This window comes from Eriocheir sinensis, chromosome 8 (assembly GCF_024679095.1).
Source record: "Eriocheir sinensis breed Jianghai 21 chromosome 8, ASM2467909v1, whole genome shotgun sequence".
Taxonomy (NCBI): Eukaryota; Metazoa; Arthropoda; class Malacostraca; order Decapoda; family Varunidae; genus Eriocheir; species Eriocheir sinensis.
This window is the reverse complement of record NC_066516.1, coordinates 19,297,759-19,317,875: the sequence shown is the minus strand read 5'-3', so window position 1 is coordinate 19,317,875 and position 20,117 is coordinate 19,297,759. Positions and strand designations below refer to the sequence as shown.

Here is a 20,117-nt window from a genome sequence, read left to right as displayed (position 1 = left end):
TTAGCGTATGCGGTACTACTTTCGTTAACCTTCGTTAACACGTCAGTGCTGGGCACTTCCGCTAATTAGTCCGCAAAATCCGCAAATCCGCAATAGCGGAAGTTCCATTTCATTAGCGGTTTAGCGTTTGCGGTAATACTTCCGCTCCGCTAACACGTGGAGGAGCCAACCCGGTTCAGCCCGGACAGCCTCAATCTGATAAGTACTTCAAATATTAAAATAAAAACTGATTAACTTCAAAACTTTTTTAATTGTTGCCTTTTCCACTTTTAACAAAAAGCTTATTCACATAAACCTCTCAGGGGATCTTATTATAAACATCATATAAACATTTTGAAGGAGATAGGACATATGAATATGAATTTAGTAGTTGTAACATTGTACTGCGAGCCAGGACTAGTAGCTGACTCTCTTAATAGTAAAGCTCACCATTTTACTGTAAAAAGTCATTGTTTTCCTATTATATTCAGTTGTTCAAATCTGTTGCAGCGAACTTTATGGGGTTGTTTTAACTTACCGTCCATACCTAAATTTATAGCATGGCTTATAATACACGTAATCCACTTTTCCTATTTTCTTTCCATAGCTAAGCTTAAAATAAGCGACAGCAATAAGTTTCCATTGCGCATGTTCTACCGTTTAGCGTAAATAGAAACACGAAGCTTAAAATAAAACGTTCAGATCAATACTTGACTCATTAAGGGACTGTCAACACCTGGGGATTACAAGACGGCGGGCTACTGCTAGTGGTGGTGGTGGTGGTGGTGGTGATGATGCTGGTGCTGGTGTTGAAGGTGGAGGTGGTAGTGGTGTTGCTAGTGGCTGTAAGAGGGATATTGCTAGTGATGCTGGTGATGGTGGAGGTGATGGTGGTGGTGATTGTGAAGATGGACGTGATGGTGATACGAGTGGTTGTAATGGAGATGATGATGCTGGTGGTGCTGCTAGTAGTGGTGTTGGTATTAGTGTTTCTGATGATGGTATACTATAAAAAATATATAGTGGTAGATATTGTGATGATTCTGATAATGCTAATAGTGGTAGTTGTATTTTTTTTTTTTGTATGTTATTGGTGGTGCTGGTACTGCTGGTGCTAGTCAAAGTGGTGGTGTGTTGCCTCCCCGAAGACTGGTCCCACGGTGCTCTAATGATATAGGAACGAGAGGCGCCGCCCTATAGCTTTCAGTCAAGAGGTTCCGAGCTGAGCCTTAACTCGCCTATATAACGTAAAACAAGCGTCAAGGAGCCAAGGAACCGCAGGAATGACACACACACACACACACACACGTTTCCTTCTCAGTGAGCAGACCCGGTGGAGGGCCGCGGCAAGAGAGTGGCCGAGGCTGAGGCACCACCACTCGAGGTCAGGAAAAGGCTCAGCTCCTCGGAGACTCGCCTTTGTACGCGGTCATCCAATTTCTTCTCGCGCCGGACAGGAGACTCCCTCGGGTGGCGGAGCTCCTCGTGTCGCGGCGCCGCTACACCTCGATGCCTTGCCCGCCGCCTCTCCGGGCCTCCCTCCTCCTGTTAACTTTCAGCTGGTTCTCGTTAGATTCTCTTTTTTTGTTGTTGTTCTCGCAGGGTACTTGTTTAACTTCGCCCCTCCTTTGATCTTACAAAACAAATTACGTCTCCAGAGTAAATTATAAGACTGTCCTTTCAAGTCCATGTTTTGAAGAAAATAGCAACGCTGTCGACGAAAACATTTCGTGCTGGAGGAGCGTCCTCCCGCTGCGGATTTGCATGCCTTGTCTTCATCGAGGAAAAAAAAAGTGCAAGTGGAACCCAAAGTTTGTAGTGTGGTGAAATAATACTAATTGTTTTGTGTTTAGTCCATGCTTCCCAACAGCTGTTATTGACGTTCAAAACTGGGAATGGTGATTTAACTGTATATAAATGACGTGAAGAATGTTCCTACAACTCACTTTCAACGTTGAGTGCTCCTGGACAATGTTGTGCGAAAAACGTTACGAGTCTTCCCGCTGCACACCGGCACTCACTAGATTCACCTGAATAAAACGTGAGAAACGCTTCGAGTGACCTTGCCACGTGCCTGCCGACTGAATACCTTTGGAAAAACATGAGGGACGGCACATGAGTATTCCAACCACACACATTACAACTCTAAATTTCCCTGGAAAACACACAAGAAACGCTTAAGAGTGTCCCTGAAAATGTAAATTGAATGACCCTACAAAACACATTAGGAACGATATGAGTGTTCCAACCACACAGGGGTAGACTCTAAATGTCCTGGGAAAACAAATTTTAGACGGTTTGAATGCCCCAACCACACAGCTGTAGGTTTTAAATACCCTTGATAACATTCTACGTAAGCCTATCCTGCTCCACCACCACCATCATCATCATCATCTCCACCATTACCACCACCATCCTCACCACCACCACCACCACCATTATCTTCCCAGGAGACCCCCAAAATGCGATACACGTACTGAGCCCTGTGGGTAAGCTGCCCTTAAGCCCCCCCATCCCCCAGCACCCCCTCGAAGGACCCCCCCCCCAAAAAAAAAAAAAACACACACACCGGCCTCCACCCCAACCCCCTTTCCCCCTCCCCCAGCAGCGCCTCGGCAGTTCCCTCACCCATTGATTTATTGTTGCGCGGCCGTCTGCGACCTTTGCTCCCGCGCTTGACACTTGCTTTCATTTGTCAGGATTCTCGTGTATCTTTCGCAGTGATTCTTCTCTTTTGTCGTAGGAAAGTTATTTTTGTCCGCCGAGTCTCCGAGTTAATCGCTTCTTTCCTTGACTCACAAAATTATTCGGAAGGTTGGTGATATTTCTGCGCATTCATTCGCACGCACGCACGCACGAACACACACACACACACACACACACACACACACACACACACACACACACACACTTTTTTGAGTTGGTATTGCTATAGATATCTGATTACCTGTACATACACCTTGCTTTTAGAGATCGAAATTAAGTAAAGTATAAAAAGGAAGAAAGACTAACGTTAAAGCAGGCAGATAGAGTTACATACATTCAGTTTTTAGTGTGTGAGAGAGAGAGAGAGAGAGAGAGAGAGAGAGAGAGAGAGAGAGAGAGAGAGAGGACTGGAGTATGTGTGCTAGGGTATAGAGTGTATGGATAAGAGAGAGGGGAGACACTGCTGCCGCTGCCGTCACTTATAAAGGGAGAAGCAGAGACGAACAGGGAAGGGCCGGATATGATGGAAGAGATCTTTGACCATATCTAAAAATGGAGCTCTCTGCCTCGGTAGAATTGATTTTCTATTTTTAAAATCGCCATGGCAGCTGCGATAACACATGTGCTCCTGCTGTTTACATTTTTATCGCAGGATAATTATCTCCGACACACACACACACACACACACACACACACACACACACACATACACACACATACACACACAAAGGTAGTGTCTAGGAGAAAAACATTTACCCCACTACAAGAACGACATCCACGAGAATAGAATACTGCTCGATCTAATAAATAAATAAACCTTGTTTCGTGAGAGTTAAAGTTTCTACTCCTATATTTTGAAGTTGTTTAGAAATATAAGTGAAAGACTAGGTATATGAATGAATGAGTGAGTGAGTGAGTGAGTGAGTTAGAGCCATATTTTCAAACATTTCGACGCCCAAGTATACACATTCGACAAGGCTTTCGTAAGTGTTGTGTCATTTTCCCTGGGTAATATTATAATCCTGGTGGTAGTCTGACAAATCATCTATACCATGAACTAGAATAAAACACATGAGGAAGCCATTAGTCCCCTTTTCGGCCTTTGAGAATAGTGGATGTGGAAGGGGGAAGCGTCTGAGAGAATACCGATTTAAGTGCCTTCCCTTGTCCGCGTCACACTGTCCTCGCCTGCCCCTCGAGACTAGCCTAATCTGCTTCAAGGGGTTAAGGGCCTCGACTAATTAGATAAATCAGTTATGCTTAGCGAGAATGCAGATTGGAGAGAGAGAGAGAGAGAGAGAGAGAGAGAGAGAGAGAGAGAGAGAGAGAGAGAATAAATGAGGTGTGAGAGGTGTCTAGTGGGGAAGGAACACGCACGCAGGCACGCACTCACTCACAATGCCGCATACGAAGGGAGACAAACAGATGCTGCCGAAGAGAGGAAGGAAAAATATTGGGACCGCTAAGGACAAGAGGACAATTCAGGGAGGGAGGAGGAGGAGAGGTCGTGGAGGTGAAAAGGGAAAAGGTGGATCTGAAGGAGGAGGACGAGGCCGCGTGGATAATAGGACGTGTGGATCGATAGCAACAACAAGGGCGCCAAATAGTGACTCAACCACCACCTCACAGACACACAGACACCCTCACCCACCACCCTCACAGACACACAGACACACTCTCACTCACCATCCTCACAGACACACAGACACACTCACATACCACCCTCACAGACACACAGACACACCCTCACTCACCACCCTCACAGACACACAGAGACACCCTCACTCACCACCCTCACAGACACACAGACACCCTCACCTACCACCCTCACAGACACACAGACACACCCTCACTCACCACCCTCACAGACACACAGACACCCTCACCCACCACCCTCACAGACACACAGACACACCCTCACTCACCACCCTCACAGACACCCAGACACCCTCACCCGCCACCCTCACAGACACACAGACACACCCTCACTCACAACCCTCACAGACACACAGACACCCTCACCCACCACCCTCAGACACACAGACACACTCTCACTCACCACCCTCACAGACACACTCACCCTTACACCCTTAGCCACCACCCTCACAGACACACTCACCCTTACACCCTCATCCACCACCCTCACAGACACACTCACCCTTACACCCTTAGCCACCACCCTCACACATCCTCAGCCATCACCTTCGTAGACATATTCACCCTAACACCTTCACCACCACCACCCTCAAAGACACATCCTCACACACCTCGCCACTTTCACAGACACACTCACCCTCATATCCTTAGCCACCACCTTCAGACACATCCTCACACCTCCAATCACCCTCACACACCACTCACACACATCCTCATTGTTGTAGCTTCAATCACCCTTCATTCTTATTTTCCACCCTCAAAGACACACCCACCCTCACACCCTCCACTACCCTAAAACACCACTTACACATCATCTTTTTATTTTCAAACACCCCTCATTCTCATTCTCTACACTCCCTCACAAACCCAGCCTCACACCCTCAACTACCCTCATGTTTGTTTGTTTTTATCTCTCATCATACTTATTTTCAACCTCAAGCATCCCTCATTTTCATCCTCACATATCCTTGAAAATCGTCATCCTCCACCCCACAGACCTTAACACATCTTCATCCTCATATCCTCACTCATTCTCATATATCATCATCCCTTCACTTTCAACCTCCCTTCATCCTTGAGCACCCTTCCTCCTCCTCATCCACCCTCATAAACCCTCACATGTCATCCTACGTTCACTCCCACACGCCCTTCGTCCTCACCTACCCTCATGAACTGTCACATATCCTCATCCTCACAGCCTCACACACTTTCACACATCGTCATATATTCACTCTCAAACCCCTTCATATTCCCATTACCCTCTTACCCTCACAAACATATTATCTTTCACTTTCACAATCCGCCATCTTCGTGCATCCTCACTCTCACTCACCTTCACCTCTATCACACACACACACACACACACACACACACACACACACCTCAACCCAACAACCTCCAAAAGCTATTCAAAACTGACACTGACACTGACATTTACACAATCATACTTTTTCACCCTCTACTTTTCTGACGGCCAGGAAAATTGTTCTGTCAGTAGTTGGCGACAGGAGTAACACGAGGTCTTAAGTATTCCGTTATGTGACCTTTTCCCGAACTTTAGGCTGGCATTTAAGCGTCACTTCTGCCTTCTGGAACTCGTAAAAGTGCCCGTCTGTCTTGCTTTCTTTCCCTCCCTTCCTCCTCCCACACTTACACACTTGACCATGTAACCATCCAACACCTGTATACAAGTTACCTGAGTCTGTGTAATACTGCGTGACTTAGCGAGGACAATATGGTGATTTATGTTTTTCTTTTTGTGTGTGTGCGTGTGTATGTGTCTGAGTGAGGAGCAGGTCATGGAAGGATGGGGCCAAGAATAAAAGGGAAGTAGAATTATAATAAAATCTCGGTGGTGTTTTTGGCGGGTTGGTAAAAAGAGTAATTAGATTTATGAATAGTAAATGAGAAAGAGCTTAGAGGAAAAGAAAGGGAAAAGTCGAGAGAGAGAGAGAGAGAGAGAGAGAGAGAGAGAGAGAGAGAGAGAGAGAGAGAGAGAGAGAGAGAGAGAGAGAGAGAGAGAGAGAGAGAGAGAGAGAGAGAGAGAGAGAGAGAGAGAGAGAGAGAGAGAGAGAGAGAGAGAGAGAGAGAGAGAGAGAGAGAGAGAGAAAATAAGAGAAACGAAACATCAAAGAGGAAAGCTGTACGAGCCGCAGAAATCCTTAAACACTCCAACAAGTAGAAAAGAATAAACCAGTAAGAGGAAGGTACCAGGACACCTCCCCTCCCGTAATTGACCGCTCTTTCGGCCACCTCTTCGGATTCTTTACAGGAGCAGCAAGTAGCGGGCTTTTTTTTTTATTATTGTTTCCTTTTTTGTGTGCCCTTGTGCTGTCTCCTTTGCTGTAAAAAAAACACGAAAAGACAAACACGGAGGTAAACAAATAACGAAATAACCATAACACAGGTGGGGAGAATAACACGGAGAGCGCTTTTAGCATTACACGCTCCGCTAAGTAAAAGAAAAACGCCGCTATAAAAAACGGGAAGACAATTAACAGCTGCCAACACACCTGCCGCTTTCCCGCGCGTGAAGGAGGAGCGGAAGTGTCGTGTTATAGAATTAGCAAACGCAGCTTCCGGAAAAGGTGAACGCCCCTCACAGGCAAAAAAGGAAGTGAGTATACGGGAGGCTCATAGGATTAAGTAGAGCGTTTGAGGAATTGATATAGTCAGAGGGAAACAAGGGACACTGGCTGGTACAGAGGACAAAAGGGGACAAGAAAGAGGAAAAGGAAAGAAGATAAGGAAACAGAAGAAGAAAGTGAGTATATGGGAGTGTCATAGGATTAAGTAGAGCGTTTGAGGAATTGATATGCACAGAGGGAAACAAGGGACACTGACTGCCTGGTAAAGAGGATAAAGGGCACAAGAAAGAGGAGAAGGAGAAAGGAAAATGAAGGAAAATAAAGAAACAGAAGAAGGAGGTGAGTATATGGGAGAGTCATAGGATTAAGTAGAGCGTCTGAGGAATGAATAAGTACGGAGGGAAACAAGAGACACTGACTGGTAAAGAGAACAAAGGTGACAAGAAAGAGGAAAAGGAAAGAAGATAAGGAAACAGAAGAAGAAAGTGAGTAAATGGGAGTCATTGGATTAAGTAGACAGCTTTAGGAATTTGCAGATACAGAAGGAAGCAAGAGACAGAAGACAAAAGGGACACTAAAAAGAAAAAGCAAGCTAAAGAAACAGAAGATGGAAGTGAGTAAATGGGAGAGTCATTGGATTAAGTAGACTGCATTAGGAATTTGGTGGTACAGAGGGAAACAAGAGACACTGGCTGGTACAGAGGACAAAGGGGACATTAAGAGTGGAAAGAGAAGGTAGAAAGAGAATAGGAGAGGTAAGAGGGGACGAGGAAGGTAAAAAAGACATAGTGGAAACTGAAATGGAAAATGGTAAAAGTAGAGCAGAAAGGGGTCACCGATCTTTTTTGTTTATTCTTTATTTTTCCCTTGAGCTGCCTTATTTACTGTAGAAAAAGGAGAGAAAGGTATTTAATTTCCATCACTTCGCCGCCCTTTTGCTTTCAGGGGATTAAGTAGGATTGTATTTTTCTCTCTTTCCCGTGAGTTTTCCCTGATGTCAAAAGGACTCTATGTAGAATGGTGAGCACATATTACTAAGCTGATAAGGTGAGAGTAAATAGATAGTAACATATTATTTGAAGAGCTATACGTATTAGTGAAGCATTGAAGATGGAGATAAAGGAAACGTATGTGTAAAGGTTGACGTTATTCATTGCTAAGCTTTGAAGGTGAGAGGACAGACAAAGAGTAAGAGCTAATTTGAAGAGCTGTATTAGTGAAGGAATGAAGATGGAGATAAAGGAAGCGTATATTATTCACAACAAACACAGCAGGACGTTTCGGGGGGGGGAGAGAGAGAGAGAGAGAGAGAGAGAGAGAGAGAGAGAGAGAGAGAGAGAGAGAGAGAGAGAGAGAGAGAGAGAGAGAGAGAGAGAGAGAGAGAGAGAGAGAGAGAGAGAGAATGTTCCCTGAATCCGGTCTAATCCTTGTCCATGATCGAGAAAATCACACATACTGGAGAGGCGAGGAAACTCAGGCATGGAGAATTAATGGATAAGATGAAGGAAGCGTATGTTACTCAAAAGGCAAACAACGAAGGACATGTCAAAAATAGATATACTGAATGAGGACATCAGGAAAATCACACGTATTTTACCTGAGAGGCGAGGAAACAAAGGCATGCTATTATCAGTACTCTAAGAAAAAAACTTTAATTAGCAGTCGACCCATTTCTCAAACTGCCTGATGAGCCAAAGCTGTGTTCCTCATTATCACTAATTAAAAGGAAAAAGTAAGCCCTGATTAAAGATGGAGCAGAAAATGGACTAATTCTTCCCAATACGCCTTTTCTTCTTGATTAAGCTCTAAATGTGACTTAAGTTTTTCATTTCCTTTTATTTAACTTTTATATTATCTCTCTTTTATCTCATACGCATTTCGAAGTAAGAATCGTAGCAATTAGCTCTTCAAAAAGCCTCTGCGTGCACGATTATACATAAATTACGCTCATTAATTCTGAAACATGTCCAGCTGACACGTTTTCTTTCTTCTGACACGCGGCTGCAACGTCACAAGAATTAACATTAACACACCTGTTATTAACTAAACCTGAGCCGCCGCAGAGTCACTTATTTTCACCTGCAGTCGCTTCAAAGGCAGACGCGTTCACCTTATTATTGCGCGCTTCCTCTTGCTCTCTTCTCCCATGCTCGCTCGCTCGCTCCGCCTCCCCGTCAAACGCAGCACCAAGAGGATCCTATATTGTGTTGCGGGTCATCCTCATAGACATCACTTTATTGCCTGTTACGATGAAACGCTGTGCCTCCTCGACCTCCCTCCACCTCCTCCACTTCCTCCTCTTCCTCCTCTTCCTTTCATCTCCACTGCAGTTTCAGGTCTTCTATCCTATCATCATTACGAGCATTTATCAAGTTTGTTAACTGTTGCGTGCCTCTTCCTCCTCCTCCTCCTCCTCCTCCTCCTCCTCTTCTCTAACAGCCACGCCCTGCCACCGTCTCCATGCTCCTGTTCCACTCTTATTTATGAGGACAGGTAGCCAGCATCGCCACGCCAGCGTCCCCTAATGGAAAGTTGGAACGAAAAGCCTTCATCACTTTTTTTTCTTTAATGTTATTTTCGGAAGTTTTGTAAAAGGAGTATGGAAACTTTAGTAATAATAGTCTACCTACCTACTTACCTGTTTTCCTACCTGCCTATCGACCTGCCTATCTCCCTACCTCCGTACCGACCTTCATATCCACCTATAATCCTAAATGAAGCCATCAGCCTCTGTATAATTATGAAGATAGATAAATGCGTAGATAAATTGCTTGGTAGATAGTACTTACGTAACATTGGTAGATAGACAGAAAGAGATAGATAAATAGATATATTGAGTATGTATTTGTGTGTGTGTGTGTGTGTGTGTGTGTGTGTGTTTGAGAGAGAGAGAGAGAGAGAGAGAGAGAGAGAGAGAGAGAGAGAGAGAGAGAGAGAGAGAGAGAGAGAGAGATTCCCTGAATCTGGTCTATTCCTTGTCCATTACAGAGTAAACAAAAAAATGAATAATTGGAAGCCCATTACGACCATTTAGGTGAAGCGCGCTTTTTTCTTTCGTCTGTGATGCCCAACAGGAATACGATATAGCACGAATCACGTTTAATCATGTTGCCGCGAATTTAATGTGAAGGCCAACATTGAAACACATCCGGAAGTGTAACAAAAAAACAGTAAACGATATATATTCTTGTTTATAGTAGTAGTTGTAGTAGTAGTAGTAGTAGTAGTAGTAGTAGTAGTAGTAGTAGTAGTAGTAGTATGAGCAGTAGTTGCAGTAGTAGTAGTAGTTGTTGTTGTTTTTTTGTTGTTGTTGTTGTAGTAGTGACAAAAGGAGCAGTTCTAGGAGTCTCATTTTCGTTACCATCCTTTACATTTTCTTCCCGCGAACACTTTCAGCAAATTATATTATGTAAATCTTCCAGTTTATTTCCGTGTTAAGACGGTGCTGAGAGAGTGTGTAAAGGGATACTGATTGTGTGCGGGGGAGAGAGGGGAAGGGGGAGGAGGAGGAGGTATTACCAATGGAGGTGTTGAAGATGTAGATGGGGGGCGTAAGAGGGAAGTGAGAAGGGCAGTGTGTGGCGTCATCTCCAGAGTGATATGTGGAGGTGAAGGTGGTGATGGTGGTGATGGTGGTAAGGATGATGATGGTGATGATGATGGTAAAAGATATGGCGTTGGTAGCGGTCGTCGTGATGGTGATGATGGTGATAATGGTGGAAGGTGGAAGAGATAGGGATGTAGTAGCAATGATGATGTAGCGGGCTCTTTCGTTTTTATTTATCAGCGGGCTTTTTTGTGTTTATTTGTTTTTACCCCTGAGTTGCCTTCTTTGCCGTAAAAAAAATAATCACCTGAGAGCACAATCTAGCTTTGAACAGGTAGAAAACTCCTCCATAGCAACCCAATATCAGGTTCCGTTACCATCTTGATCATCTTGGAAAACTTCTTTATCACATACGAGAGGTCCGGGGGAGAAGGGGGCGTTAGGGACAGAGCCTTTCTTTCTAGCATACCCTGGGAAAGGCCGGCTACACAACCCAGGAAGAACAAGGTAAAAGTTGCAATGGAAAAGCGACCCTCAGTACACCAAACTCAAGGCCACTTTTCCCTTGCGGCTTGTTTCTTGTTCTTCCTGGGATGTGAAGTCTGCCTTTCCCAGTGCAAACTAGAAAAAAAATGGCTTTGTCTCTTACATCTTTTCTCCTCTGGACGCCTCATATAATTGTAAGGTTATCATTTCAACGTGCATGTAATTTTGATGCGGTAATAGAAAACTTATAGATGAAGTGACAGCATGAAAACGTACACGACAACCTCTGAAAATACGTGCATGGGTGACGCCTGAAAGACTCACCATTTCCTATTTGAAGAGACGGAGTCCTTGCCTGTCTGTTAGCCGTCTCTCCTAAATTCCCCCCAAAAGTTAAATCCTCAATTCCTTGCTCCGCGCTGCCATACGTGATTCGAAGCCCCACAAGCTAATCCCAAGGAAAGAAGGAAGGCCTGCTTCTCCAAGCGACTCGATTTTACCATAAGAGTCAAAACGAGGAATCTGAACAAGTGAAAATCGTCTGACTTTCTTAACTGCGGAATTCGACTCGACTTGACAAAGGATATTACGGACTCGATCCCTTGATGGCTATTCTTGAAGATGATGTTTACTCTTCGGTTGATTTGCCAATACGGTTCGTGATGTTTGGGTTCTGTGGTGTGGACGGGTAGATGGATAAATGAAGGGCGTGTGGATGTGTTGGATGGGTGGACGTAGTATGGTTGTAGTGAGTGAGAGAAGGAAGGAGAATTGTATACGAATGTGTGTTGTCGTGGTAGCGATGAGGGTGTAGCGGCTGTATGTAGTGACCCTCTAAATCTTCGCGTTTTCTTCACCGTCAAGGGTATACGTATAGAGGGAGTAGTGCAGGTGGTGATGGTGGAGTTAATGGTGCTGGTGCTGTTAGTGAGGATGAACCAAAACATAGGTAAAAAAGATACTGGTGAGATAGGTAAAATAAGAACACACACACACACACACACACACACACACACACACACACACACACACACACACACACGTGATCGAAGGTAATCAGTTGACGTGGAGTGGTGTGTGGCAGGCTACCCATTCCTCAAGGAGTCTGTGGATCGGAAAAAAAAATCATTATCAACCTCTTGCCTCCTCCTGCCTCCTCCGTCTTGTCTCCTTCTCCTGCCTCCTCTGCCTCCTCCTGCCTCCTCCGTCTTGTCTCCTTCTCCTGCCTCCTCTGCCTCCTCCTGTCTCCTCCGTCTTGTCTCCTTCTCCTGCCTCCTCTGCCTCCTCCTGCCTATTACTTCCTTTCTTCATCCTCTTTCGCCTACCTCTCCTTCAATCTCCCCAGCCTCCTCCTGTCTCCTGCTTCGTTTATTTCCTTCTTCCTGATCATTCCTTCCATATCCAGATTCCTTTCTTCTCCTGCTTATTACCTCCATCCTCCTGTCGCTTCCTCGTTCTCTCTTCCTTTTTCCTCCCTTCTACCTACTGCCTTCTCTCCTACCCATTGCCTCCCTCTCCTACTTCTATGTCTCCTTGACGCGCCCTTAACGGATGACTGGGTGACTCTTCCAAGATATTGACTGACTGACGGGATGCCTCGAGGTTAGCGCAATACAGAAGTCTCCCCTCCCTCCCCTCACCTCCCTCAAAAATGCGTCTAGCGAATGTCTCGACAGAATATGGAGCTTCTGAGATTGTGTGGCGTGTGTAGAGCCCGTGAAGGCGGAAGTGCTGCTGCCTGAATATGGAAATGTGTTGATATGCTGAAAGAAAAATGTGTGTGTCATTTTATTCATAGCTTGTGTAATGGTAATGCTCAGTACGATGATTGCAGGTAGAGCTATGCGTATTTGAATGAAGTATCGTATATCAAGAGATGAAAAGGACGAAGAGAGAGAGAAGGGAAAAAAGGCAAAAATATGGATTGGAGTGTAATTTTGGAGCTTCATAACTCGCGATACAGAATCTCCAGGCCAATATCCATTACCGGAAAACTCGAGCAACCATTTCAGGGATTGTTGGGGAGAAGGGGGGGAGAACGAGGGGAGAGGGGGAAGGGGGTCGGAAGGGGGGGGGCGGGAAGGTAGAGGGAATGCTTCGTCACTGAGTGGAAGACAGAGAGGGGGAGGGAGGGGAGGGGCTAGCATCATCTCACATATACATCTTGACCCCCGACCCACGGACCAGCAACCCAGCAACCCATAACTCACCGGCCATCAACCAAGGAAACCCCAACACAGCAACCCAGATACAGCAACCCCTTATCCCCCATCTATTCGCAACCTCCCTTACCAACTGAAGCTTCTAACGGCCTAACCCATCCACCTTAAATCCAAACCCACACTCCTCAACCCTCACCCCCGCCAACCCACCAACTCTCAACCCACCAACTCCTACCAACCCACACCATATTGCCAGTCCTTGACCTCCCAACCCCTCAACCCAGCAACCCCACATCCTCACATCTACTCGCAGCCTTTCACCTACCAACTCAAGCCTCCGACCCACCAGCCCTCAACCCCAAACTTACAATCCTCAACCCACCAACTCCTACCAACCCACAACATACCAATCCCCCACCAGCCCGTCACTTATCAGCCCTCAGCCGCCCAGCCCCTCAACCCACAGTCCACAATCCCATTACCCCCAGACTGTAGACCCTTCCGAAACCTGCTGCCACACCCTCCCTTAGCTACAAAAAAATATGTACAGCAAAAACTACCCTGGCGATCTTTTAAACAGGAATGCTTGCGTATACCAGTAAAAATAAGAAAATTAGACCTAATATTTGATGACGGGATTTTCATTATTATTGATACGTAAATATATAAATAAAGTAGATAGCCAGATCGAATGAAATATAGATAGATTAATAGATAAATGGATAGATAGATAAATTGTAAATAGATACATTGATTGGCATATTGAGTAGATAAGGGTATAGATATGTATGCACATAGAAAGACAAATTAGCAGACAGGTAGACGTACATAGCTACAGGGATGGACTGACCAGTAGAAATTTGCAATAATGACGGACCGAAAACGTTGTAACACTCCCCAGTTTACCATGAAAAGACATGTTACATCTATTCCACGTAATTTTAATTTAATGAATCCTCTGAAAAGGGATGAAAAAGTGGATGTGTCACTCCCATTTCATATTTCGCGCATGCATTTGGACACTAGAACTTGATAATGTGTACTGATGAAAACGATGAGGTAAACACACCAAGCTGATGATAATGATAAATATGTTCACTGAAAAGATGGCGATGTTAGAAACGAAACATTCAAAACATATAAAAACGCTGATGTGTCCAGGCTAAGCATACACCTTCAAACAAACTAAAAATGTATAGCACTGATTAGGAAATAACAACAACATTATCCACTTTTGGCCACTCTACATTATCCACATTTGGCCACTCTACTTTATTTAGGAGCAGTAAGTAGCGAGCTTTTTTTTTCATTATTGTCTTCTTTTTTTTTACGCCCTTGCACTGTCTCCTGCTGTAAAAAAATTAAAAAATAAACATCCTCTGCTTTCTTTCCTCGCTTGTCTCCTCCTTCCCCATCTCACGTTTCCCGTTTATTCCTACAGAGATCGTGGAGAACGTGAAGAACGGCGGCACCCCCCCGTTCCGGCCCAGCACGGAGGACGAGGTGGCGGAGGAGGAGGTGATGCAGATGATGAAGAAGTGCTGGGCCGAGGAGCACATGGAGCGGCCCGACTTCCAGCAGCTCAAGACCATCATTCGGCGACTCAATAAGTAAGACTGTGGGTGGGGGGTAAGGAGGGGTATGTGTGGGGGGGAGGGGGGTACGTGTGTATGTGTGCGTGTGTGAAGAAAATCAGACGACACAATTACAGGGAGACAGATAGACAGAGACGGCTACAAACACTAACTCATAGACAAACAGGAACAGACACAGAGAAACACCAGACAGACGGCGACAGAGAATCACAAAGACAAACACAGAAACAGAGGAAAAAATCAAACAGAAAGACGCCTAACGCCCCATTCCCCGTTCCCTCCCTCCCATCACCACAGGGACAACGAGTCGGGCAACATCCTGGACAACCTCCTCTCCCGCATGGAGCAGTACGCCAACAACCTGGAGGCGCTGGTGCAGGAGCGGACGGCAGACTACCTCGAGGAGAAACGTCGCTGCGAGGAATTATTGTATCAGCTGCTGCCCAGGTATGTGTGTGTGTGTGTGTGTTCTCCTTTTGCTCAGCCCCGTCGTCTCTCTCACTTTTCTTGCAAGTCTCATGCACCGTTTCTTGTGTTACTTCTTTTTATGTCTGTTTAACCTCATTTCTTAACATGTGAGCCTTCATGTTTACATTTATAAGTCAATGATGCAATGAATCAACACTTAGCCCCCCGAGACGTTTACAACCAACGAATTATACAAACAATATTGTTCTATTTACTTTCATGGATACATTCCCAGTCTTCTCTATCCCTGGACGCTTGCTGCTTAACGTTCACGAGACACAAGAGTTACAAAAGTGAGCGGAAGCATTGAATGTCTGTGCACCATGCAGGTCGGTGGCCAGCCAGCTGATCCAAGGCAAGGGTATGGTGGCCGAGACCTTCGACTGTGTCACCATCTACTTCAGCGATATTGTCGGGTTCACGGCGCTCTCCGCCCAGTCGACGCCGATGGAGGTAAGTCACTCAATCATCTGATCGAAGTGGTAAACATTTTTTATTTTTTATAATCTAGCACAGGAACTAAGCTAAATATAAAGCACGTAAATCATCGAGGTGTGCGCATTTGAAATTTGATCGTACTTCAGCACAAGGACAAAAAATATTAGAAATATGTAATGTATCACAACGCACCTTACTGGCGCTTGGCGTTGAGGGCCGTGATGGAGGCTCGCAACACCGCCTTGAAGCGAGTGAGCGGCGGCCGCTGGCTCGCCTTCCCCAGCCCCTCCTTCACACAGGCTTGCAGGGCGGCCGGTGGCTCCCACATGACCTGCAGGACCTGCCGCACCAACATCGCCACGGAATAAATGTCTGTCTGCGGTGAGGCGGGGCCGCCCATGTACAGATCTAAGTCATACCAAGGGTACTGTCTTCTGTGCTCCGCCTCCTTTTTTATTCGGTCTATCTCACTGGTCGGCCCATCGAACAAAATCTCGCCTTCCCTCGTCATGAGCCCGTAATCTATCAAGGTGACTTTTGGAAGATTGTTTGCTTTGACGTCGACGCAGATGTTGTTTCCCTTCACATCGTTGTGGATTCTCTTCCTGCGATGGATGAAGTCGAGGGTCACGCACAGTTGGTGACACGCCTCTAGGAGAAATATATCCGAGACGGAACATTCTAGTAGCAGGACGTTCAGAGTCTTTCTCGAGTGTTGGGTCATCACAATGAGCGGCGGAGGGGTGAGGCACACTGCCAAGACGCGCGGGACCCCTGGGATGCCCGAGAGCTCGACAACATTCAGTACCTCTAAGCACGTCTGTATCATCGCCGAGGGTCGCTTGTTGGTGATGCATTTGACGCAGAGAGGAACATTCACGCGGTGTTCCGGCCAGGACCTCTTGATGGCGTAGACCTGACTGTATCGCCCGAACCCGAGGATGTCGCCCCTGTATTGCAGGACCTCGTGGTCGATGATGGCAATCCCCATACTCTTCAACTTCTGCTTGTACGCGTTCACGTTGTTGAGAATCTCCGCCATCGTGAGCCTCAAGGGATAGGAAGGAGACCTGCTCATGTCACCCTTTCCGCTCTCCTCTTCCTCCTCCTCTTTACGAGCTTCCGGCTGACCTGGCTTGGGCTGCACTTGGCCCCACAACCCCTTGGTCTTCATTACATAAGCTGCAAAAAAGACTAAGGAGCTTAGCAACTGGACGCCGAGCCAGGGCCACCACGAGTCCCACACGCCGGGTACTGCAGGCGGGGGCGTGGAGGGTGGCTTGGTCGTGGCCGTCCCCCAAAGCACCATTAGCGTCGTCACTAGCAAGCTCAAGACCAGTATTGTGTTGGTGGTGATCATCCTTGCGAGAAGAGGGAAGAAAAGAAACAATGTCAAACTAAATAAAAGGCATCCACGTATAATTTGAAAGTTATGTTGTAACCGTAATTCAAAAAGTAGCGTAATATAGAACTGTTGGTTAAACTGAAAACTCCATAAATGTATTTTATCTCAGCGGCGGGTATCTACGATTATACTTTCAGTTCATGGTGATTATATTTCCTCATTACCTTCATGATGAAGCACCACTGGTGAGTAATGATAAAAGGAGGACTAACCCAACCATTTTTCAGAACAATTTTCCACCTTTACATTGTAGTGACGCCCTTCCAAATATTCCTCTTCCTCTCTCCTCAGGTGGTGACCCTCCTCAACGACCTCTACACAAAATTCGATGACATTATTGAGGAATTCGACGTGTACAAGGTAAAAGAACAACTTTCATGCCGCGGCCACGTGATCCCGCCGTGACCCTGCCTCACCTCTTAGTTCTTCGCCATGTCTTCCTTCCGTCTGTGTTTTCTTTACTACTTATTTATTTTTTTCTTTTCTCCTGACTCTCCATTCTCCGTCACATTTTCCTGCCGTGCTCTGCTTTTTTTCTGGGTGAGTTTTTCAGTACGGCCGCCCTGAGTCATTCATTATCGCCCATCTTTTTTTTTTTTGTCTGGTTCTGTCTGTTTGTCTGTTTGTTTATTTAGCTATCCGTATATCTACCTATTCGTGTATCGACTTTCAACATTCATTTCATCACTTCTTTGCAGGTGGAGACCATTGGTGACGCCTACATGGTGGTGTCGGGGCTGCCTGTGAGGAACGGCACCACACACACGCGGGAGATCGCCAGGATGTCCCTTGCGTTGCTGGAGGCGGTGAAAACCTTCAAAATCCGCCACCGGCCAGAAGACAGTCTGAAGCTGAGGATCGGGCTACACACGGGCCCCTGCGTCGCCGGCGTGGTGGGGCTCAAGATGCCGCGCTACTGCCTCTTCGGCGACACCGTCAACACCGCCTCAAGAATGGAGAGCAATGGACTGCGTAAGGGATAAAACTGGAGTTATGTGTTTTGTGTGGGTGTGGGGAATGTGTGTGGGTTTTGTGGGTGTTTATGTGTGGGTAGGTGTTATTTTTCACCAGTCGCGTAGCAAATGCTGATATTGTTTTCAGAGGTCTGTCTAACTCAACAACAACATTACTAGCTTAATTTCTACCTAATGAGTATGATGGCTTTAGGGATCTTTGTTTGTCTATTGTTGGTTCTGTGTGTGTGTAATTCACCTCTTGGTCTGCTGCGCGTCTCTCTCCAGACAGCCAGCCCTACGGAAGAGCACAGAGCTCGAGGTCACAACTCCTTGCCTGACGTCGCGTACCTACTCACTGCAAGGTGAACAGGGGCTACACGTGAAAGAAGATAAACCCAACTTATCTTCACCCGGCCGGGGAATCGAACCCTGGTCCTTCTGGTTGTGAGGCAGACGCTCTATCCACTGAGCTACCGGGCCGTGGTGTGTGTATGGGGGGGGATGCGCGCGCGCCCACACATAAAAGAACTGTCTGCATGTGATTCCTTGGTTTTCCAGTCCTCCTTAAACTTCCTATCTGTTGGAAGAGAAGTCTAAACAAAATGTCATTCCCTTTGCAGCTCTGAGGATCCACGTGTCGCACTACACCCAGAAGCTGCTGGCCGAGCACTACCCGTCCTTCGAGCTGGAGCATCGCGGAGAGGTCGACATGAAGGTGTGTACGCTCTCTACCTGCTTCTTTCCAGTGTCACTCCTTGCTTTCTATGGAAGTGTGTATCTTCAGAATTCCATCCAACTTTGTTACCATTGTGTATGTTTGCTCTCTTAGAATATGTTCAATTGTATCTTTAGCGAATCATTGAACACAAGGCACTACTGATCGGTCGACCTTTAATTTTTTTTTTTTTTTGTAATTAGAAGGTAATTTATTTGTTCCTCGCAATCTTTGACATTAGAAACTCATGGATTTTTCACAGACACAACCTATGTAGTATGAGTCTAAAAGGCAGTATGTAGGAATCCTGTGGGAAGTGACGAGGAGACAATTAGGGATCGAGCCCGCGACCAGTGAGACGGGAGAGCCACTCCTTAACCAGTCAGCCAAAGAGGTACCCAACTCGCAGAGTGAGTTATGGGAGGCTCGCCCATCAGGCAATTCAGCTGGACTACGCGGTTTCCCATCCCTATCTAGATTAATTTCTGCGTTTGAAATTTCCCATTTTCTATGAACTCTTCGGAGAGCATGGGCCATCACTCTACCTGTTACCCTTTCGGGGAGACACAACAGAATCACAGGAGAGGCTACCCACCGCTTTTGCCACAAGTGAAACGCCAGAATTTTTCTCTTTAATACACTCCCACACGAACACAGCGTGTAACGAAAAACACGATAAAGTAATCCAGACAAAGAAAGGATTTGCCGGCGCCTGGGATCGGACCCGCGACCAGCAAGACGGGAGAGCCACTCCTTAACGGAGCTTAACCAGTCGGTCAAAGAAGTACCCGTACCCCACTCGCAGAGTGAGGGAGGCTCGCCCATCAGGCAAGTCAGCTGCACTACAGATGAACTTCCTCACGCGTTGGAGCCGCATGTACTCGTGTCAAAGTAGATTTCCTGTCACAGTCACTTCCCAGAGTTATGACATGGTCATTTGAGGGACATACTTAAGTAGGGGTTGTAAATGGTCGGCCTGAAAAAAATCCCTTTTTTTTGGGGGGGGGGGGGGCTTATAAAATTCTGTGATTTTTCCTTTCTTTTAGTATATGAATGAATCTGATGAAAAAATAATAAAGTGGTATGCAACATGCAATGCAATGCAATGCAACGTCCTGCAATGAGCTTCCGCGCGGCGCCACTGGCTTGCAATCCATGTTTTCACCCTTTTTAATTTTAGGATTTTTTTTCTTGGTCTGTCATGAAACTCTTAGGTTCTCTCGCACCACTAGCTAAGAAAATGGGAATTTTTAGCAGTCACTAATATTTTCTCGTATTTATCCGTGAAAAATCGATATAAATCATATTTTTTTCATAAATCCAACAAAACACTCTATGTATCCGCATCAAATGTCTTTTGCATTATATTTTATTGATTTTACACAGTAGAACACTGGTTTTTACTTTGATATATGG

The 20,117-nt window shown here is 45.9% G+C and overlaps 1 protein-coding gene across 2 annotated transcripts in view; it reads left to right on the top strand.

Moving 5' to 3' along the window:
• The window catches only part of LOC126995643 (atrial natriuretic peptide receptor 1-like), a 173,398-nt gene that overhangs the window by 149,370 nt on the left and 3,911 nt on the right, over positions 1 to 20,117 (top strand). For both annotated transcript variants that reach the window (XM_050855382.1, XM_050855381.1), the window contains 6 exons: positions 14,566 to 14,734; positions 15,017 to 15,166; positions 15,517 to 15,640; positions 17,322 to 17,390; positions 17,729 to 18,002; positions 18,607 to 18,701. In XM_050855382.1, the coding sequence (XP_050711339.1) occupies positions 14,566 to 14,734; positions 15,017 to 15,166; positions 15,517 to 15,640; positions 17,322 to 17,390; positions 17,729 to 18,002; positions 18,607 to 18,701 (881 nt within the window). The remainder of the gene's footprint in view (positions 1 to 14,565; positions 14,735 to 15,016; positions 15,167 to 15,516; positions 15,641 to 17,321; positions 17,391 to 17,728; positions 18,003 to 18,606; positions 18,702 to 20,117) is intronic.